General features: G+C 40.3%; 1 protein-coding gene across 1 annotated transcript; it reads right to left on the minus strand.

Moving 5' to 3' along the window:
- Positions 1–7,091: 7,091 nt before the first annotated feature.
- PLRG1 (pleiotropic regulator 1) lies at positions 7,092–22,359 on the minus strand. Its single transcript, XM_083457414.1, has 15 exons — positions 22,212–22,359; positions 17,615–17,721; positions 16,446–16,588; positions 15,679–15,732; positions 14,529–14,622; positions 13,611–13,701; positions 13,316–13,417; positions 12,804–12,896; positions 12,347–12,496; positions 12,144–12,245; positions 11,150–11,252; positions 10,465–10,573; positions 10,136–10,275; positions 8,861–9,054; positions 7,092–7,619 (listed from the first exon to the last, which is right to left on the minus strand). Exons 1-15 carry the CDS (start codon positions 22,218–22,220, stop codon positions 7,560–7,562), a joined length of 1,551 nt encoding a protein of 516 aa, XP_083313540.1. The 5' UTR covers positions 22,221–22,359; the 3' UTR covers positions 7,092–7,559.
- Between the last annotated feature and the right edge of the window lie 1,583 nt (positions 22,360–23,942).

Consider the following 23,942-nt stretch of genomic DNA (forward strand, 5'->3'; position numbering starts at 1 on the left):
CTTGCCTTCTGCCCTATCAGCCCCAGTAGACACCAGCACCACTGGTCTAAGCAAGACATCAAACCAGGGCTGGGCCAAGATATTTTTCTGGCTGTCCATTTCATGTACAGAAGCTAACCAGGCTGGCAGTTCAATTATTCAGCCTTAGCCAGTGGCCACCACAACACTTGAGGGCAGCAGGCTAGCTTAGGGGTGCAGGGCAAGCTGCGTGGTACCCACAGCTGTCTCCCAGTACCTACCTCCGTGCCCCACAGCATCTGCTGCCCAAGACAGATGCCTGACTCTACCTAATGGTAGGCCTGGCCCTGTGCTCACTTGATACTCCCAGAAAACACTATATTTCTACTCTGGCTAGCGAGGAAGCTGCTTTCTCTTCTCTATCAGTGCATGGTGTTTATGCTAGACAAGAGGGCCCTTCTAGCCAACCAGAGCGTGTCAACAGAGAAAGGGTAGTGCTAGCAAAGCTCTTCTCTGTCAGCAGTTGCAATTGATGCTGGCTGGTCGCACAGGTGCTTTTCCAACTGGCTAACCAGCATAAACAAGTATGCGCTGGGATGAGTTCTATCTAATACTGTGTGCCAACTGCAAATATTGCTTATTGTGTTTGGTGATAAGTCCTGCTTGATCCTTTAAACACAGGGGTGCATTCTCAAATTTGGTCGAGTTGCCAATACTGGCATGGTGATTTAACAGGGCTTTGGGTCAGTACAATCCAGTATATGGAATCCATGCCAGGCATAGGAGTCTGGAATGACAACGCAGCTTGGATCAGACCTGTATAATATTTATTTAAAAGGCTAACAATGTGGAATAAGAGAGCACAAGGAAAGAATTTATAAACAGCTTACTGGGCAATCTGTACCTCAAAAATTCTACTCTTGCATTCTAGTTCTCAGGTATTTAATCTTCCAATATGAGTTGATTGTGTTGTTAAAAGCAGCTGCTTCAAAGTAGATACAAATTTTGTTCCTATCAATGAGATGTGGAGAATAAATTTATTCCAAAGGAGAAAAGTTTGTGGTTTGCAGAAGTTAGAAATGTATCTTTTATGACCTAGTCAGTTCCTTATACAGTGATACCTCGGGTTACATACACTTCAGGTTACATACACTTCAGGTTACAGACTCCACTAACCCAGAAATAGTGCTTCAGGTTAAGAACTTTGCTTCAGGATGAGAACAGAAATCGTGCTCCGGAAGCAGCAGGAGGCCCCATTAGCTAAACTGATGCTTCAGGTTAAGAACAGTTTCAGGTCAAGTATGGACCTCCAGAACGAATTAAGTACTTAACCTGAGGTACCACTGTATGTGAAATTCTACTTTCGGCTCTTTCCCCCAGGTAACAAACCAGAAGTCACGGAAATCCGCCCAGTTCAATTTGGGCATGCCAGCCAGGTCCCAGCTGGGAAGTGTCTGGCATGCCTGAACCTTGCACAAAGCAGGAATGAGCCTAGCACTTATAAACTGATGCACAGAGAATTCAATCCTGCTTTGCGCAGTAGTTCCCTGGACCCCAGCAGAACCCAAGTTTGTTAGGTGGGTGTTTCCACTCACCTTGTCAAAGGTTGCCTGCCAACATGAGATAAAAATCTGGCACACTGGGCCAAAATGGTTCCCCTCTTCAAGTTCTTTAAACATGATGCCACCACTGAGAAATCTCAGTCAATCCAGTTCTAATCTTTACTTGTTCAGGCACAGGGATGAGTTTCAGGTAGATGAATCTAAACAGCAGATCCCATGCCATTATCACAAGTTGCAGAAGTCTGCAAAGTATGTTTTCCATGCCGTACAGTTGCTGCTGTTTCAACTTTTATTTCTCCAAGACCCTTTTTGACATGCAAAATACGTTGAATGGATCCAAGCCTCTCGCTATATTTACATCAATTTAAGAAACATAAAACCCATTTCCCCTTCTGGAAAAAAAATGCATATTCCGGAGAGTGAACTCATTTCCTGCATTATTTACATTTAACCATGACATGAGTCTGCACATGAACATAATAAATTAATTGGATTGAGTTCTGAAGAGAAACACATGCATGCTTCAGTAATTAAATTTTTATTTGTGATTAAGTTGCAGAGAATACACAATATTCATATTTTACTTAACACGCAAAATATTTAGTTTTGTTGCCCAATCTTCCATTAACAAATGATAACATCCCCACTCTAATCCGCACTGCATGTTTTCATAAACCGGAATCCTGTTTTGAAGCTTTATGATCCTAATCAGTCACATAAAACTTGCAATTATGTTACAAGAAATTGTTTTCTTTTCTTATAGTTATGTACAATATTAAAAACAAAACCCTTTTAAGTCATGTTGGTAGGAAAGGAAATTTTACACACTTAGAACAGTACATGCTACCAGATAAGAGGAAATTATAGGAGTTCTGATTCCAATTTGAAATACACTTAACAAGTTCTGGCTCTGAAGTAACATGGAGCTTTCTAAATTTCCACACTTGTATCAGTTAACAAAAGAGCAAAACATACAAAATGTATTCCAGATTTGTTATCTGACAGAAACTGCTAAGCACAAAAACAGGCAAGAAAAATTATTAGAGCCAACAGCATTGTTCTGTGCCAACACTTATTTCTATGGGATAACCAGCTTCATCTAACCAACATTCTTAAATCTAATTAATTACATGAAGGGGTTAATACCATACATGCCTGCCAGACTTAATCTAGAATTCTGGAAACAGGTAATCAAGTCTATTGTTCACCCTCAGTCTACATGTAGATCCAGTGTGTGAGCTCTGAGTTGCTGCCTCAAGCTGCATGGCTTTTACAAGCCGCTCAAGTTCCTAGACCAATAATTTAGGAACTTTTGCCACTTTGTAACTGAACAAAGTTTTACTGCCTGTGCAACTTTTCTGAAGCCCATGAATCTGACCTTTGAAGCGTTTGTAAGTAAACCATTTTTTAACATACCAAAAGTGAAGGTTTTTTTCTCCTATGCTGGAGGAAGAGGGAAACTTTGGAAACAAACTTTTAAGGGAACATTTTTGGAACTCACTTTAAAGGGCATATTTTAAAGGTCTAATAACCTTTATTTCCATACTTTATACTTTGCTGCATATTGTGATTTTAAATCTTTGCTGGGATACCAGAGTACTTACCCCAAATTTGGATCTTGGCATCTAAGAATTATTTATTTTGTCATTGCACCAAATTTGTTGCTGGCTTAGCAGTCCCTTTGCCATATAGTGTTATCCTATTCATGTTTACTTAAAGTTTCTGCTGCATCTAATGGAGCTTATTTTCTTAGGTGTGTTTAGGAGTGCAGCCATAGGTGTTTCTAGAGGCATCCTTACCTGACAGTGATAATGGCTCTCCTGGCTGTGGTGCCAAACTATTGTCTGGGGAAATCACTGTTCTAATCACCACCTTCCACAGTGTGAATGTAAATAAGATTGTTGAAAATACTAATTAAAAGTTCAAATAAGTAAGCATTGTTCTCCAACACCTGCTCTTTGCATTTCCTCCCTCAGGCCTATATCTGAGCCACTCAGTTCCTTGTGAAAGCAACTGCTGACATTTATAAAATTATTAAAATACGCAGGAATATTATTTGCAGTTTCCTATTTGTCATGTTGCAAGGGCCAAAAGCTTTTCTGCTTCTAAAACTTAATGAAATGTGTGCAGACTTGTAATATTGAATGTACCCCTGGAGTCAGTAATCTTGACCATATGAAGCTTGTTTTAATACTGGCTTGGTTTAAAAAACGTTTTCAATCTGAAGGACAAAGAACAATTTATGGCACAGCAAGGCTGCCCAAGATTTTTATACCTCCTATTCTTTCTAAAGTATTATAGACTGAATTCATAAATGGTAACAGCTCTTCTATTATATGCCAACGGGACATCACTAACTGTTGCTACGAGAGCTGTTACGATCTGCTACAGCCAACCAAACAGTACTCAAGGGAAAGCCCACTGAAATCTTGGGTACTGCTATCACTCCAAATTTCTATGGCCCAGAATTCTACTCCAGCCTCCAAAACACAATTGGCTGATTCTATAAATTGCTGTGCTGGCAGGGCAGATTTCTCTGACACTAGGCCTTTGTTGTTATGACTCACAATCTGATCCTGACAAACGTTATCAGGTTGTTTTATTAAAACGTGCCATGATGGCGCACCTGATCTTTCACATCTGACAGGTTTCATAATTAAAGCTGTTTACAAAGTATTGGCAAATGTTGACATTTGCCCAAGGAACTAATTTGCTGCTCACCATCAAGATTGAGTTCCTGGTCTGCACTTTTCTAGCTTCTTTTAAGCTCAGTTCACCCCTACTGTTTGTTGGTCAGTTGCAGACTAACTATGGTAACTGCTGGGGCTTGTTTAGTGAGCCTTTTAGGAAAACCAAGCACAAAGATTTTGCCTGAGATCCAAGGACCAGATCAGGCTCTTGTTTCTGGAGCAGAGTCCCAACAGTGTGTAAAAGGTGGTTACTTTCTGAAGCACTACCATATACTGACGTTCAACAAAGTACACCAGCCAAGCAGCAATTAATTGAATGCTCTAGTCTTTCCAACTGGAATACAACCAATTTTAGTTAAAAACTAGGTAGATTGCTCAACATATTACAAGCAATTGTTTCATAAAGTATATGAGAAACCATGTGCATAGCCATTACACTATTCTGCAAATCTTTGTGCTACAGGTTGTGCACATATGATGAAACCGGGAACTTAGAGCATACTGCACGTTTCCACAAGCAGAATATATTTTTATTCTGGTTTTTTCCTGACATAATGCTCTGATGAGAAATGTACAATAGCTCTTCCATGAGCAGATGTTATCGTGCACATACAGGAGAATCCAAATGGAGCTAACCAATTGAGCAGTTTTTCAAATTAGGTCCCTGGCTGATCTTATGGTGCAGCCATGGAGCTGTTTAATATGTTTTAATGAAACTTGCACACCACACCATAAATATGTCTATTTGGCATTAAACATCCTTAATTGTATTAACCCAGGGAGTTGGCACTTACACCACTGTGAAGATTATGGGGAGAAAATTAAACGCTATTTCACGAGGTCAAACTTTTGTTTAAATTGCATCATAATTACATTAACACACACTTGCAATACCTGTTAACTGTAACAGAACATTTTTTCCAAAATAGACAATTCATGTGTAAGTTAACACTAGCTTGTGGTTTTATGGGACTTCAGTTGATAACAACCAATATTACAAACCAAGTATTTCACTGCCAATATTAAATTTCTATGTACACAAATATGTGTAATATATACTCATGTAAATGCTATTGGAACAGTGTAAGTGAAGATGTTGAAGATATCCAACCCATTTAAAAAAGTGTGCAAGACTGGAACAAAGCACCTAAATGGCACCTTGGGAGGGCTCTCCAAGTTGACGGCCAAACCCAAAGTGTTTTGTTGGCACACAGTGGTTTTTCTAGCAATTTGTTCCAATGCAGCCAACTTCCATCCTCTGAAAAGCTGTGCGCAAAGGTCACAAGAACCCCAAAGCAGCACTCAATGACACGTGCAGAACTGCAGTCAGAAATAGGGCTGGGCGATAACTGGTTTTCAATATTGTGATATATCACCAGCTAAGCATGGCGATATACCAATATATCACAGTATCTGAAATAAGGAACTACGCAGAAGTGAACAGGACAATGTCCTGGCAACTGCTACTACTTAGGGGCTAAAATGATATTATCAATCACCTCATGGTCACTTTCAGCAGCAGGCAAGCCAAAAGACATCCTAACAGGACTTTTGGTTTTGGGCTTGGCTACCAAAGAGTGGCAGCAGTAACAGCATTGGCCTGTGAGGCCTCACAGTGGTGACAGGATTTGGCAGCAGAAGTGGCAGTGGCCTACAAGTCCTCGTGGTGGACACCCGGGGGGGGGGGGGAGCCTTGCGGCAGTAACAGGTGACAGCAGTAGCAGCATCCTGCGAGGCCTTGCGGCGGCAACATAATATTGCAATATTCTGGCAATGGTGATGGCAATAGTAGTGGCAGCCTGCGAGGCCTCATAGGCACACAAACATTGGGGCTTGCGAGGCCTCGCCACGGTGGCAAGAAGTGGCGGCAGCCTGCAAGTCCTCTTGAGGGTAGTGGGAGGAAGTGGCGGAAGCTGGCAGCCTGCCTCAGTGAGGCCTTGCAGGCCACCTCTGCTTCTGCCACTGCCTCCTGCCACCACTGCAAAGCCTCACAAGCCACTGTCATTGCAACTGCCATGACAAGACCATGCAGGCCATTGCCGCTTTTGCCACTACAAGGCCTTGCAGGCCACTACTGTCCCCACTACAAGACCTCAGAGGCTGCTGTTGCCTACTGCTGTGGCGAGGCTATGACTCATTGCTATGACTCATTGCTGTACTTTGGATTGTCCTACATGCCACAATTTCGTAGCCAAGCCCCAAACCAAAAGTCCTATTGGGATGAATTTTGGCTTGCCTGCTGATGAAACTGACTTTGTGGTGATTGATAATACTGTCATTTATCCGTTTTAGACCTCTTAAGTAGTAGCGGTTGCCTGGACATTGTCCTGTTCACCTCTGTATAATTCCATCCTTATTACAGACATTGTGGTACACCGCAACCTTTAACTGGTGAGTTATCGTGATGGTGAAAACCAGGTATCACGTAGCCCTTACACACAATATGCTTCGCGATATATTGCCTGCTCAAATATGAAACAATTATCACGATGTGAGCTTCAAATCGGTTTTGGACCATATATTGATATATCGCCCAGCTCTAGTCAGAAAGTAAAATTGCTAAACCATCGCATTGTAAGTGGAAGCATTTCCACTCACTCAGAAGACTCTTTTGATCTCAGCCAAAAAGCTTGTGTCGTTTCAGAGCTACTCTTCTACCTTGTCTGTGGAGTCTTAAAAAGAGTTGTGTTTTAAAAGTTTGACTAACAGAGAATCAAATAATAGACACTCATCAGAAAGCATTTTAAAGAGGTTGTTTCATTATTTTTTAAAGTAGGATTCTGACACGAGATGGTCAAAACCATTGCTCTGAAACAGAACCACACATACAACATATAAGAGCACAGTTCTGCATTTTAGTTGTTAACGCCCAAGAACAAACTGGAAAAGAAATTTATATTTTATTGCATTACAGCTCAGTGAAGTAGCACATTGTATTAAGGACATAAATCACTTTTACAATGGCTTTCCCCCCCAACAGTTTTACTATTTGGTGCCGTAGGATCAAGTACCAAACAGGAGTTTTGTTTTGTTTTTTTTCCTCGGGGGAAAGAAGAGGGATACAAGAGCAGGTGGGATTCACACCACCTTCTGCCCACATAGAATGACATGCACACACTGGGTGACTATGATCACCAGCACATTACCATTTTATTAAAAGAAACTTTCACTTCTTCAGATGTGTGTAACATCTGCAGCCGATTTCCTGGGATCAGAGAGAGGATAATATCCTAGAGGGAAGCCATATATAATATAAAAACTGCAAACTAAACAAAGCAATGACTTGAGGAGAGTTCAGGCTTTGTAGTCAGAGTCAGGATTATGGCACAGCTATTCAGGTGGATTCTCATTAAAATCGTTTTCGCTTGATGATTTCTGGTTTCCAGCTGACAGGATGAGTTTCTTCAGTCTAGAAGTATTTTTAAAAGAAAAAGAAAAGAAAAAAACATATTGGAATTCCAGCTTGTGTTAAAGTCAGAATGTTTAATAAGATCAGCGTCATTGAATTTTACTATGAAATCACACTCTTGATGAACTAAGTTTATTGATCCAAGCTGAAGTTAAGAGAACAATATAAAAATATTGCCATCAACAGGAGGGGGAAAATTATCAGTTTTGGTCCAATATACATAACCGTATCAATAAATGTTTATTATGGGTGGTATCCAGTGGCAGAGGAGGCAGCAGAACTGGAAACCACTGTGTGTTTCTTTCAACTTCTGCACACAAGCATTAGAATCTATCAATTAAAAGCGCTGGTAAGATAAGCCACTAATCCCATTTCACAGCTGGAGTGTAATATAGAGCAATGCATCAAATGTGTGTAGATGACGACACAGGTAGATTTGTTTACTGGATGTACTATAGCTATTTAAGTGGCTCAACCGCACCATACAATCAAGATATGCAGTAACAAGCTTTTGTTTAAAAGTAGAAAATAAAGCAACAGAAAACATTTCACAGTTTCCTTTGATCAAAGATTCCCAATAAAAAATTCAAGAGTGATTTTCTCCCCTGTAAAACAAGCGTAGTTTGATGTACAGTGAAATAATAATGGATAGAAGGCTGCAGCCATGATAGCAAGTAATGCAGCAGAAGTCTGCACAACAGATAATAGGCTGCAAACCTACTCACGTGTAATAAGAATTCAGTGGGACTTTTTTCTATGCACAGGATTGTGCTCTAAGTGTCACAGATAATCAGTGTGGCTAAGGAAATACTTGTCTGCTTTTAAAATGCAGCAGCCATCTCCAAATCCATACGTCCTTTTGTAATCTTGTGAAACTAGTATCAAGCATTTTCTGCTCTGAATAAATGCATAGTACTTTCTTCTTTTTAACCATTTTAAAAAATCTACCCTGTTCAGGCTGAAAATGGAATTAGAAATCATTTTATTCCATTGTTGTTAGAAAGTTACAGGCAAGCAACCTAACTGCCCTCTATTTGTAGCGACTGCTTTTTTATTACATTTTCCCATCCCATGAGATGCGTTTGCTGCTGAAGTAGGCCGGCTGCCCGAGCTAATGTGTAATCACTCTAGCAGTAAGCAGCGTTTAGGGATAATGCTTCCAGAATCTCTGTCCTAAGAGTATCTTAAAACCTAGTTTTATATATAAAATATGTGGCGAAAAAGAATATGGTTCTCCATACCGCAGTATCATCTTCTCTGTAGACTTTAATGGTTTTATCGGCTTCAGCAGTAAGCAGCCTGCTTTCGGACTGATCAAATGCACATGCAAATATTCCAGATTCGCTGTCCAGTGATCCAGGCTGTACAGCCGCATGCACTCTCTGGAAGTTATACCCAGTTCTCCAGTCCCAAAGATGCATCGTACCATTGTCAGCTGAAAAACAAAATCAGTGTTACACCTGCTTTACAATTCAACATACAGCCCAAATTCACTTTAATGTTTTTATTATAAAAAAAACCCCACTTACTCTATGTAATCACAACAGCACCATCAGCACAACCCTATGCACATTTACTCAGAAGCAAACCCCACTGAGTTCAATGGAGCTTATTCTCCCAGGAAACATTTATAGAATTACAGCATATCAGTTCATCAATTAGTTAAACCTGTGTTGATTTGCAAGTAGTTCTGAAGCAAGTATACTATGCTTTCAGATGATGCATGCACATGTCATAGCTGGCATCAGTTTAGAAGAGGCATTTTATCTTATGTAAGATAAAGGGGGGATGTTTCTTAAGATTGTGCTTGCCATCTGCAGCCTATACTAAAACACAGGTGCCACCATTTAGAAGGCCCTGCACCTCATCTCCATCAAATGTCAGATAAAGGTGGGATTTGGAACAAGAATTCTTCCAATTACCACCCTCAACATACTTGGACCAAGTTCGTTTATGGCTCTAAACCAGGCATCCCCAACTTTCAGCCCTCCAGGTGTTTTGGACTACAATTCCCATCATCCCTGACTGGTCCTGTTAGCTAGGGATCATGGGAGTTGTAGGCCAAAACATCGGGAGGGCCGCAGGTTGGAGATGCCTGCTCTAAACCAAAGCTTTCCAAACTAATTTTGTTGGTGACACACTTTTTAGACATGCATTATTTCATGACACAGTAATTCAGTTTTACTAGCAAACCAGTGGTTTAACTAACCACTTTCTAGCCCTGGGAGAAGCAGGGAGCATTCGTGTGATGCCAACACACTAATGTGTCAAAATACAATTTGGAAAGCTTTGCTCTAAATGTTAAAAGCAGTATTTTGAATAGTCTGGGACCCAAAGCTCTTTCAATGCTAGTGCTATACATTTGTGGAGTCAATCAAAATGGATTGGTGACCTCTGAGCTATTCAGTGTTTCAGAACTGTCTGCATAAGTGAGCCCTGCAGACAGCATGTTACAGTAAATAATATGGAAAAAAAGAAATGTCCCTATTCAAGCTACTTCGACAATTCTCATTTACCTCCAGAAACCAGAACTCCATCTGAATTCACAGCTAGTGTATTGATAATAGCACTGTGACCAGAAAGATTCTGGATAAAGTTTCCATCAGGGAATTTCCACTGTTTGATGTTATCCGGAGACCCAGATGCAAATGTGTACCTGTAACAAGGTATATGTTAGCAAGTATTGGAAGTTCAGTTAACCAAAGACTACTATATCTGATTAACAATTTAATTTACCACTTTCTTCAATAATATACATTGTTGCAGTTGTTGTAGTTATAATATAATATTATTATATGTATTACATTACATTAACAGGAGAGGAAAAAACCTGAAAAAATCTTACTGTCTTGGGTGCAGTACTACTGCTCTTACTGATTTCTTGTGATTGGTTAAAGTGACCCGTGTTTTTCCTCCCACTAAGTCCCAGAGTCGTATAGTGGTATCATGACTTCCTGTAAATACAAAATAATAAGAACAGATTTTAGAAAGGCATGTGGATAGGATAAGTATCTGAACTGCCTGTATGTTAAAGAATCACATGCTCCAATTTTGTTATACTTCCAAGTTTCACAATCAGAACTCTGCTCCTGAGCATCCCTGCAGAGAAGGCATCATCATATGCATCAATGTTATCTTAAATTGCATTTCAATGTCTTGGGGGGACTTAGGATTATCCAATAGTCAAACTTTCAAAGCGCCAAGGTACTTCTTTTCTGAAAAGTCCTTCTATCTGCTGTATACACATTTGTAAGTAAATAGCTTCCTATTGGTTAGTGGATTACCACCAACACATTGTAAAAACTCCCACTGCTAGTTTCCAGTTGAAAATCAAGCAGCAAAATGGGCTACATATTCTACCATCTTCAATTCACAACATGGCTGCAAATCAATTGTTTTCTGGTTCTCAATATGTTTCCAAAGAGAGTCTGGGAATTGGAACAGCACTTTCCCTCCCCTATACTCCAGCTGGCTGTAACAGTGAACTGCTGGATATGCTGTATGCATTTGGTAAACAACTTCCACCATACCCGTGATGATCTGTGGTTCTGCCGCTTGACACTTCACTGTTGCCACAGCATTTGTGTGTCCTGCCAATGTATGCACGCTCGCTTTTGTCCTCACATCCCAAATCTAGGGAGGTTAGAATCAAATTAGAACAGATAAATGCACCATCCACCATCAAAACCAATGACAAAAGTATGTATCACTCAGGTCTCTCCTGATGTGGAAGGCCAACTCTTCCTCTGCTCACCTATTAGTTCCAGTATTACTTGTTAGCAGCCTGGCCTTTCATCATCAAACTTCTCTCATCTTCTTGTGAACTTGAGCCCAGCATTTAAGAATTACTGCCCTATATCATTTCATAATTTGTGTATTCCGCAGTGGCAGATACCACACTGAACTGTAGCCAAAGCAATAACTCATAGGCCACAGGAAGCCTTCAAAAAATTTAACTCATACAAAGGTATCTGTTACAACCCACCCTAACGCCCCTGAAGATAATGAAACGCATAAACTAGGATGGAAACTAAAGCTGTCGGCCAAGTATTAAATGTTCACTAAACTGCAGGCAGGCAGGAGGCATATATGCCTTGAAGAGCTGATTCACACATGTGACATTTTTCCTACGTTGTGACATTATTATTATTTTTAAATGGGAATCAGACAAAAGAACACAGAATTGTATTTTCCTGTAGCAACACATTATTGACAAGCAGGTATGCACACATATATTCACAGCATATATCACATATGGTGGTATACCCCAATTTGCCTAAACAGAGACTATGTCCATGTAAGATACAGGGAGTGCCATACATTCCTGCTCAAAGGCCAAGTTTCAGTCTTCATAGCATGATTTAGATCTGACCAAATCACATACCCTAAACCAGGGAGGGTAAGTAGAATTTGTACCTTTTGAAATGGAAGCCAAATTGGCAAGAGACAGGAAACCTATTTAAGCATTATCTTACGTAAGAAGAGACAGATCAACTACATCACAGATATATGTGTTTTACTTACACGTGCAGTTGAATCTCTGCTACATGTTACAAGCACGTCTATTGTTGGATGCAAATCCAAGCCATACACAGCACTCAGGTGGCCATGGTAGTGCCTAATAACCTACACATCAAACATATTTCAGTTAAAATAGGATGCTCCATGAACAGGTAATCTTTAAATTACTAATAAAATTTCAGCTGCTGCCAATGTGCTTTGCTTACCTTATTATATTCAAGGTCCCAGCATTTCACCTGTTTATCTTCTCCACAAGAGAAAAGGTATGGACTTCGTCCACTCACTATTACACCCCGAACTGTACTAATATGCCCCGTCAAAGATAGTTTCAGTTTGCCACTAGCAAGGTCCCAGATCTGAAGCAAGAGAAACAAATTTTTTGATGATCTTGCAAAAGTTAAGACATCAAAGACTGTTCATTTAATGGAGTCCAACATCTCAAAGACCTAAGCAGCGTACAAAATTAATCTCTAAACAGAATTATAAAGTCTGAAAACTCAGTTTTTATTTAATTCCGGTTCCGGCACACTGGTGCAACTAAAATTGTAGGTAACAGAAAGAAAGATGGGTAATAAATTATGCTGGCCATGAAACGCTTAACAGCACCTAAAATAGCATCAATGGCAGCAGACAGTGATTTTTCAGTTCTTTGCTATCTCTTACCTTTATAGTTCGGTCAGCAGAGCCAGTAACAAACCACTGATTTCCTGGTTCTACTGCAATACATCTCACCCAACCTAAGTGTCCACTGATAACCTGCAATTGTTATAAAATGAGATGGATTGTTATAAAATAAGACAGATTGCGCGGGTGGCGAGGCTTCAGACTGGCTCACACCAATCAAAGCCCAGCTCTCATCCTCCACAGGGCAGGGAGAAGCCAGGAGGGAGGGAGGAGGTGTCGTCGCAGTGTGGGGGTAATGGCGCCGGGGGGGGGAAATGGCAAAAAAATGGCGCAGTCTGAACGATCACGCAGATCCAAGCGGGGATTCCAAGACCGTCCCAGATCTAGAGGGCAATTGGGCCTGATCTGGCCCGCGTGCCTTAGTTTGCTGACCCATGCTCTAGACTGCACTGGAGCAGGAGTGGGTGTGCTTGAGCCTAAGGTTTGAGCCTGCCAGTGCTTAGCAATCAATTTATCCTGAGATTCATCCTTGCAACTTATTTCCTACTTACTCTGTACAGCTTCCATGGGGGATGCCATTGTGGTTTTGGCATTGTCGGAGCCTTCTTTGCCATTAATGCTGAATTTTTGTTCCCACCAGCTTCCATCATAGCCTATAAAAGGAACAGACATTTCAAAACTACACTCAACAAATATTCCATCCCGCCCCAGTAAGTTTCTGCTATCCTTATATGGTTATGCAGTGTCATTCTGTCACAACCCTATTCCCGACAAAGTCACTGTTAAGAATCCAATTTGGTAAATTTACTGCATCTCCATCAAAGGCTTTCAATTAACGGGGCTTACCAGAGTCAAACCTGGAGGCTGTGAGCGCTCAGGAATTCCAGCATGTCTGTATATATCACCAACGCTAGAAGCAGTTCGATTTGATTCCATTCTGGAAAGGCAGGGGGAGTGGACGTGAGGCAGAGAAAATGAAGATACATTATCCTACAAAGTGTTAGCAGACTTTTTTTTCAGTTGCTTCTTTTCAAGTAACTGACAAAATCTTGTGCGTGTAAATGTAAAAAATACAAAAAGTGTCCTTAAAACAGTCCTGTAAGGTTGGTCAGCATTACTGCTTCCATACTGCAGATGAAGGGCTAAGGTTTTGAAGAGGCAGCCATTTAGGCTGCAAACCTAAGCACGCTTACTAGGAAGTCCTTCTGAATTGAACGGGACTCACTTCTGAGTGAACATGGTTAGTAAACTGCATGGTTAGTGGGTACAGGTGAAATCTGAACCAGGACTTCGTGGCTCACAGCTCAAATCCTTGCAAACTAGCTTTTACCGGAAGGTCCCGCAAAGACTTCACTCAAAAATGGAAAAGAACTGAACATTTGCCATTGTCTTCACATCACTCCCTAATCCAAAGCTCCCTTTTTCATCTCACCTCCACAGAGAGGTAATCAGAACTAACAAAAAAATGCTGATCAATTGTACAAGGAAAAGGGTCCCACAGTAATTCCAATCCATCTCATCAGACAACATTCAGTTCTTAAATTTCAGCAATATAGAAAAACAAATGAAGCTATATCAATGAAAAAACCCAAAAGCTCAGTTTCAGACTGAACACGTTATTCTGTTTCCATTAATACAGATTTAAATAGCTGTTCTTTACACTGCATTTTCCATGAAAACTTCATCAGCTAAAATCATCAGTTAAAAACAGTTAATCATCGGTTAAAACACAGAATAATTTTACTTTTAACGGAATGTAATTACTTGGACTGAGAAGGTGGCAACGCCACAGCTAATGACTGAGCTGCTGATTCACTAGGCATCCTCTGAATTTTAGTGTCTGCAGTCAAAGCCACTCCTTTTAAAAGAGAAAATACACACAGTTAAGACAAATCTTAATTACTTTTTGTTACCAACTAAATCCTGATCAATCTATTCTTGCTGACAAAAGCCATCCCTCAAAACCTAGTCATTATTGATCATATGTATTTAATTCTACGGATCTAAGGATTTCAGTTGATTTAATTTTACCTGACTTTAACAGGGCTAAACTGGCTTTTAAAATTCAAAGAGTCCATTTTCTCTCTTTGGAGCAGGTTGAAACTATAGTTCTCTATAATGCAGGTAAAAAAATATAACTCGTGATACTCTGGATACCTAAGTATACTGGACAACTTGTAATGCTCTTTTGGACACTTTAGATACTTTAACAACAACTTAAGCTCCAATGTGTGTGGGGGGGTGTATATATATATATAATTTGAGTTTAAATTATAAAATTCTTAGGTTAAAAGTGTTCCATGAGAGAAATACTCCCTGTTAATTTTCACTAAACAGCAGCACAGCTAGATATGTTAAGGCCCAGAGACGCCCCCCACCCCGGAATGGGGGCAACACATCCCCCAATTTTCCAGGACCATCCTATCTCTTAGCCAATTTCCAAAGATTTAATAACCAAATGTCTAAGAGCAAGTGCATCTCCTTCATTTCAAGTAGTGATGGAATAATGAAAGATACTTAACGATTTCAAAATTTGCCCAGTACACTTCCACTATAACATGCAAGAACTCATTAGGTAGATGCAAACCACACTTCAGTAAACATTACTTGTGTAATTTGCATGTATAAGTTGCATCCAATTATTTTTGGTATTGTATCCTCTAACTTCATTAAGAGACAGTGACTATCAAGCACTGCATCATTAGTGGCATCTTCCTGGAGAAAATATACCGTATTTTTTGCTCTATAAGACTCACTTTTGTTCTGGCTTCTGAGATTCAGAATATTTTTTTCTTGTTTTCCTCCTCCAAAAACTAGGTGCGTCTTGTGGTCTGGTGCGTCTTATAGAGCGAAAAATACAGTATATACTAAAATTGCACTCAATTTCACCCAAATAGTTTGCTCAAAATCTTACCAGGTCCAGGGGGATATGGATGTGTCCCTGTTATCAAATATTCATCATCATCGCCTAAAGAGCAAGAGATTTGTTGATTATTACTTTAATAAATATTATAGTAAACAGATAATTACTTGAATTCCTAAACACACCTTTGTACAATTTTCATTATAATTTGCACATAACAAGAACTGCTGGTACTGTTTACCTTGTAAGCACATGAATTATGCGCTGCTTATACACTTAACAAGAAACTTGGGAATTCACATTTTCCCACTCATTCTTCTGGCACAGTGGCATTTATTTCCATTTTTGTTTATTTGAGTATTATTAAATGTCTTGCATACTATATCAATAAACCATTAATAAACACAGTCAGATATAAATATAATTAATAATAACATGTTCTGCACTAGCAAGCTATACTTAGGATAAAGATCACCAGCTGCTACATCATGGCAAGTCACAGATCAGGCCATGTGCCAATGCCACTGTCAGATACACAAAGACTTTCTATGTGAAAGAAGAAGAAAAACTTCAAAGTCTTCTGACGTGTTGTTCTATAAATATTTAATATGCACTTGCACATGCCAAGTCTTTGTCAACCACATGTATGCTGGGTCCATGACAGAAGAAAAGAAAAGAAAAGAAAGATAAAAAAATAATAATCCAGGGTCCTCATTTGTGTAACCACATTGTAACTGAAAGTGCAGCAAAATTCTTTCACTGCAAGTGTGGCCCAAATGTCTATACTCAGGTTTATACAATTATAATTGTAGCCATACCTTGATTCTGAAGATACTGCTTATGTCCATAAGAATCAATCACACCATGGGCACCCTTCTCTCGAGCATTTTCTTTCAATACAGGCATGTGAAGCACAGAACCGTATTCTGTACGAAGTTTAACGGCCATCTTTACTTTGTGGCTGCGTAAGAAAACACTTTAGTACTTAGTATTTTTGATGCACTGTATTATCATAACAAACTCATGCTTTAAGTAAGATATGCAATTAGGAGTTCTGATAACAGTTCTGATGTTCTTGTGGAGTTATATTGGGATGCAGTATTCTAAGTATTTAGATAAATAGTCCAGCAAACAGGAATGTTACTGAATGTTACAATTTTCTAGATTTTACTACACCCTAGGTGTTCATAGGCCCTAGTTTATAAAGGAAAGCCCTCTATTTAAAGGGCTGCCCAGTCAAAATCCAGGTTAAGGATAAATAATTCTAAAAACGGAGAGCTAGGCCCTCCCCCTTCAACAGTTAGTACCTGGACTACAGGCTGAACAGGCACACAGATCACCTGGTCACAGTTATTCCCACTATAGTGAGATTGTCCTGTACTATAGTGAGATTAAGTACTGTATTGTACTTAATACAGCGCCATGCTTCTGAGACATAACTTCCCTTTCTCTCCTACCCTACCCCCTACAGATTTCAGACACTGCCCAGATGTGCTATAGAGGGTCCACAAACCTCCAGAACCGGTTTTGGGGGTTCCAGGAGGCTGCAGAAGGGGGATAGTTCTGCTCCACCAATGACATCTGTTCCACTGCCAGGAGGACACAGTTCAGTTTCTAAGTTTGCATCTGTATACCTGTGCTGGCATACAGTATACAAATTTTAAGCAAATCTGCCCCCTTCTGTTTTTGTTGTTGTTGTTTGATGATGCATTTCTGACTATGCATATCCCACCAAATATTTTTTGATACTTCAGCATAAACTCAGTGGGTGATACAAACACAGGATTAGTTGGGTCCATAGCCGAGTTTTAACTTCATCCTCCATCACTGTAAACACAATCCAATGTTGATTCTAAGCCCTCAAGAACTAGTTCATTTCAAAATGATACTGTGATACTATGGAATAGGGTTGCTGAGTAATGGATTAAGTTTTTAGACTGGTTTGTAGCTTCAAAAGCACCAATAGCTTACTGGCAATCCTCCTTACCTCCTATCATCCAATGATACTGGTTTTGCATTGTCAGCCACAAACATGTCATGAGTTCTTTTCAAAGATCGGAAAACAAGGGTATGCACAGAGTGCTTTTGTACTTCCTAAAGGGGAGAAAAGTTTCAGACACATCTTTAGTAAGACCTTTTTCATTAAAAATGCTCAACGAACATTGACAAGCACTGACCCCCCCCACCCCCACGTCTCTTCCTCAAGTCCTTTGCACATGTCAGATAACTCAATAAGGTTCTCATTTCTCCTGATCTCTAGAGTAGACAGAAATCTCATACCCTTCTATCTGATTCAAACATAAACACTATATGAGAAATCAGCCTTCTCTCTCCCAAGTCAGAAGAGGCAAATGGTGAGTCTTCATAACTTGCCAAGTTTGGGAGTAGACAGAAGAAAACACAAAATACTTCTTTCAGGTCTAAAGTTCAGCATGATGACATGAGAGACCTTTCCTTCCCCTAGAGCAGGGGTGGCCAACTCTCAAGAAACTGTGATCTACTTTCAGAATTAAAAACTGGCAGTGATCTACCCCCGTTTTTGGGGGGTTCAGCTCAAAGTTTTTATGGGTTAAAAATATAGCTTTTGGGGGGTGACTTCCATTTTTTGGGGGGTTAAAGACAAGAGACAAAGGGGTAAAGTCATTCATAAAAAGATCGCTATGAATGAAAACAGCAACACAAAGAAAGCTCCGTCTTACCTTCCAGAGATCAAACAACAATGGAGGGTGGGGCGAGGGTGCGGGGCAGGGGTCAGTTTTAGTGACGCTAAGGAAAGAGGGCCACGATCTAGCAAAACCTCGTGGGGATTGCGATTGACCTGAGCATTGTATTTGTAGCATTAAAATTTCAATGGGACTATTTTGAGCATAATTGAGTTGGATACAATTCACTGTGTTTAACTATCTACAGTAAGTATGTATGTACTTAATACATCTTTACTAAATAATAATGTTTACTAAATACTTTGTTTTGGTGAACTTCTTTGGTATGTGTTTTTAGCTGCTTGTTAAAATTGTTATGCAATTCTAGTTTTGTTTTAATTTACAGAATATAAAAGAAATGTGTCCTAGAAATAAACAGAAGTACAATAGCTACTAAAATGTAAAATGTTTTTAAAAATAGTTTGCAGTAGTATGTGTACTTAGAAAAATATAACCCATAAATGTTACTTTCACTAGTATTGTGATGTTCTAATTGAGTCCAAGAAAAGGTATTAGACTAACAGTACTTATGCATACATGGCTAGCTTGACTTTATTTTGTTCTCCTTTAGAACAAGTGTAGCTCACTTTCCCCACCCCCATTCAAAAAGAAGGCAAAGTACCAAAAACAAATGAGAAAAGGGAGCATAGCTCTTGCCCCCATCCTAATAAGTACCTGTTTACTCTGCAACAGAATCTGCTAAGTGCTAAAAACTATGACTGAACTTTCCAAATGAAGTATTAAGTTAACTTTCTTCCTTTCCGGAGTGTCAAGATCAAAGACATTAGACTAATGCTTTGGTCAAAAGTCTGTTTTCCATCCTAGGGTGAACTGGGTGTAAATCCAAACATAAAAGCTCTGCACTTCCTTTCTGGCAAGTCACCTTTCATATACATTTAGAGGCCAGAGTTCCCCTAAATTTATTGTCATTGTAAAACTGGATAAAAAACAAACAGAGTGAGGACATTATTTACAGAACATTAAACATGATCCATTAGCTTTCTGCATGTCCAGTCAGAGAACTGTTTCTCATTTTTTGTTGGCTCCAATCAACTATTACTTGCTTGGTTGATCAGGCTAGCATGCAAATGTTAATACAGAGGCCACATTAAACTGCTTTTTACTATTATCCTACACTGGGAAGCCAATGTCAATTACACTGGTGGGTGATACTGGAATTTCCTACCTTGTTTATGTGACAAAGCAGCTATGACAAACAAATGATGAATAAAAGACCAAGGATCTGATGCATGCTGGAATGCAGTGGAAGTGGGGTGTACACATTTGTCCCAGTCAGTTACTCCTTAACAAAAGCACCTACTAAACCCATTTGCACCCAAAATGATACGTGGATGCATGGAAGTATTTGAGTTCACACATGAAACCCCAACTACTATTAATAACAAAGAATGTTATTCAGTATCATGCAGTCATTACTTCAATAGCCGTTCACCATGTAGATGAAACTGTTTTGCTTCTATACTCCATTACACCATAAATAAAATCTCTGCCTCTTTTAAACATCTTAACAGCAATTTTGCCAACCTGATTTTATTCTCCAGCTAGGAAAATGGGCACTTGCATATACTTATCCTATCCTCCATTCTCTCTTGTCCCTTAACACTCATGTTCTGTTTGCAGAATTTGCAGGATTTGTGCTCCCCAAATCTCTTGGCTGACCCATGTTGTTTGGGGATGACTTCCATTTTCTAACACACAAATAAATTGTGGATGTGGAGGCTGCATGTCTGTGAAATGTGTCATTCATATTCTTGCCACTTCGGTGAAAGGTACATGATGCTGTTTATCCTACAAGGCTCTGTATTGGTTAGAATTTGTGCTTCAAGACAAACTTTCAAACTTTTCAGGGCTGCAAAATGAGATACCAAATCTGACATAATAGATAGCTGTCAGGTACACTGTCCCTCTGCCATCAAACCCAATTTGTGCAAGGCCCTGCACTACACCCACAGCCTTCTTGGGCTTTTGCACCCATGTAAAATTAAGACCTCTGGCTGCACTGTTGCAAGATGGGAGACTAGCGTTCCTGTATCAATGCAGGGCCACTTAGTTGGCATCCTAAGCCATGGTTTGGTTTGGCTTAACTTAACATGCGAATGAGACCAGACATTTTATGCATTATCTTTAGTACTTGGAAAAAAGGGTCTGAAGCTGATGACGATCTGGGTAAATAGTAATTCATTTATCACACAAACTTCTTCCCCTGCTCTTCAGTGAATACTTTTGTCTGAGTGGTAGCAAAATGCAGAAAAGCTAAATACTCTAGAATTCTTTGTTCAGTTAATTCATCCACAAACATGGTTTATCATGGGATAATTAACTCACATGGGCCCCATACAAGCATAACCCAGCATGTAATAGCAGCATCCCTCTACGTATGTGTACAGGCAAGATGGATACAGCAGTGTTCCTCTTCCTATTGCCTGACCTGTGTTTTCAGTCAAGTATTTGAGGAATAAAAAAAGAACAGCACTTGGGCAATATGTGTGCCTTACAGACAGCTTATTTTACAATGAAGTAGATCTGGAGATAATTGCAGCTTTTTTAAAGGATTATGAGCATGTAAGCACAGCACACCAATAAAGCTCAGACCAGGCACAAGGATTTCCCAACATTTCTGCACCTAGTTTTAAAAAGGAAATGCAGTTTTCCTGTCACTTTTCATGAGTAAGCAAACAAAAGTTCACCAAGTATTATTTTTTTTTAAAAAAACACCTCAATATCCGAGGAAATGGAAAAACACTAACACTACACATATAGCCTGTACTGTCAGCATTGCTTCTTATGGATGTAACTCTCCATGATCTCAGACCTTTCTGGTTTCCCAGTTCTGTCACCAAAGATGCTTTTTAGGTTCGTGACGGAATGGGAGGCCTTCTGCATTCAAGGCATACACTCTTCAAATGAACAATTTTTTCTTATTCAGAAGAGATACTCTTCAGTTATTTTTATGATGAAGGTAAAGCAGCAGCAACCAAACATTCCTGCATCATTCCTAAATCCAGAACCACCTGAGAGCCCCTTTGGCTACCAACTATCACTGATGGATGTTCACTGGCATGTTTGAATGCCAGAAAGAGGGGCTAGTTCGTGTACTGATGGAATCCATGAGGTGTTATTTCTGAAGTGGGATTAATTTGTTTTTATAAAAAAAATAACTGATTTTTAAAAGGTATAAACATGTAACAAAAAACAATTCCAAATCCAAATACTGAGATTACTCTGAATCTCCTGACTTCCCCCCATCCCTTCCATGGGTCCTAATGATGATATTTACAACTGCGTGTCAATACTTACCCAATTTTTTGTCCTTCTAAATTATCCATACTTTCTGTTACTTTACAAGTGTGATTAAAATTTTGCCAATGTTTTAACTTGCTTACAGTGGTCTCGTAAATAAGCTATAAACTTTCCCCATTCTTGTTGTCTCGATTTCTGAGCTTCCCAGTTAAATTTTTGCCATTTCGGCAAGTCAACACTCATTCTTGATCTTTTCCATGACTACCTTCACGTTTCATGCTTACTATCTGACTGCCTGTAAGACACCCTGAATTTGCGAAAACCCTCCTCCAAGCCAACATCGGGAAGGATTCTGAACGCAACTCTCCAAGCTCCTCACTCTCGCCGACACACACAAGCTCCGGTTCGACCCTTTCTAAGGCACAGCCGGCGTTGGAGGAAGGCAGGTCCAGCTCTACGCCCGAACCGAAGACAAGCGACTGCCTCATCCAGCTGATTTCAAAGGGTCTCATTTTCGCGCAGCTGACACCCCCCCCCCAAAAAAAAAGCGGCGCGAAGGAGCGAAACTGCCCTCAACTCATCGCGCCACGAGCCTCGACAGTCCCACCCTTGCCCTCTTACCTCCACCATGGTGCCAGCCTCCTCAGTTATAACCACCTGGTCATTCAGTGAAAACCGCGGCAAAACCGACGCCGAACGCAGGCCCGTTAGCAAGAAGGCGCCACTTCCGGCGCTTTGCCTTCGCCGCGCCGGAACTGACGCGCTGTTCCCTCTGCCGCGCCTGCGCGGAGCAGTGTTTAGGGCGGAACCTCTTCGGTTCCACTCAGTGCCGGGCGCTCGCTTGATGGCGTCACCGGAGGGCTGCCCGCTCGAAACGGGAACCCCGCACGTAGCAAAGGGGGCTGAGAGCCGGAGAGAGATGAATTGATGGCTGAAGACAGTGTGGCGGCAGCCTCACGCCCTTGCCGTATGCCACATGCGCCTGGCTAGAGAGCGAGTCCCCGTGGGACTTCCAGGGAAGCGCGTGAAAAGGATGCGCTTCAAACCCCCGTGTTTCTGTTTCTCTTCCCATTAGCCGTTCTCACAGAAACACCTACGGGGCGTCACGCCATCCAGTGATTTTATAATCAGGAGCTCGGAGGTTTGTGAACAAAAATGCTCTGAAATTGAAAGCCACAGAGCCATAGGACCATTGCTAACATTATTATTGTTATTGTTCTTAATTAAATTTGTATATCGCCCTTTATCCATAGATTTCAGAGTGGTTCACAACATAAAAATGAAAAATGAAAAAGACAAAATACGTAATAAAAACAAGAATAACACCCCCCTCCCACTCAAACACACATTTGATCATTGTTATTATTTACTCATCTGAAATATATTTTGGTGTGATCCAGGAATCAGTTCTGTTTGAGTAAGGCTGCAGAATGCGATTGGAGTGCCAGGGTAAGGTATCAGATTGATTTTCCTGTGTTACCTGACTAACTGAAGCTGCAGTCCTTTGGAATAATCCCTTTAAATTTAGTGGGAAGTAAGGCTACTCCAATCCATGTACAGTGGTACCTCGGGTTAACGATGCTTCAGGTTACAAACTCCACTAACCCAGAAATAGTATATTGGGTTAAGAACTTTGCTTCAGGATGAGAACAGAAATCGTGCTCCAGCACAGCAGCAGGAGGAGGACCCATTAGCTAAAGTGGTGCTTCAGGTTAAGAACAGTTTCAGGTTAAGAACGGACCTCCAGAATGAATTAAGTTCTTAACCTGAGGTATCACTCTACATCAGTGATGCTGGATAGTTGTCCAAAGGCATTAAACTGTGGCAGTGTTAGGAAGTAACCAGGGAAGAGCTGTGGTTCAGCAGTTAAGCACATCCTTAGCATGCAAAAGGTACTCATTGGATGGACGGATAAAACCCGTGGAAAGCAGTTGCCAGTCAATGCAGATGGTACTGACCCAGGTGGACCAATGGTCTGACTTGGCATAACACAGCTTCCTATGAATGCTATATGACTATCCCTGTGCTGAAACTACCACCATGCACTACAGCAGTTCAAATGCCACCTTTATTTATATCATGGGTGAGGAACCTTTTTCATATCGAGGGCTGCATTCACTTCTGGTATAGTAATATATTTTAATTTTCCCTGGGTCACTGCAGTAATTTATTTGTGGATTTTTACTTATTTTTGCTGTTTTAAATCATTTTATTTGTTTCTACCTTTGTGTAGTAAATAAATTAAGTTCTGAGAGGTCGTACCTGTTAGCACTGCTGCTTGCTCTGCAGAAATGGTGGCAGCTCTATTCTTACCCACTAAGTTTTTTCTGATGCCGCTACTGAATAAAGCTA

This window comes from Podarcis tiliguerta, assembly GCF_965153285.1.
Source record: "Podarcis tiliguerta genome assembly, chromosome: 9".
Lineage (NCBI taxonomy): Eukaryota > Metazoa > Chordata > Lepidosauria > Squamata > Lacertidae > Podarcis > Podarcis tiliguerta.

Excerpts from the sequence above, each read along its gene's own strand:
- PLRG1 (XM_083457414.1), bottom strand. Across the intron at positions 16,589-17,614 it reads GTATCATTGGATGATAGGAG|CCACAAAGTAAAGATGGCCG; the intron begins GTAAGGAGGATT and ends TTTCTTACGCAG. Across the intron at positions 12,497-12,803 it reads CTGCTGACCGAACTATAAAG|ATCTGGGACCTTGCTAGTGG; the intron begins GTAAGAGATAGC and ends CTCTTGCTTCAG.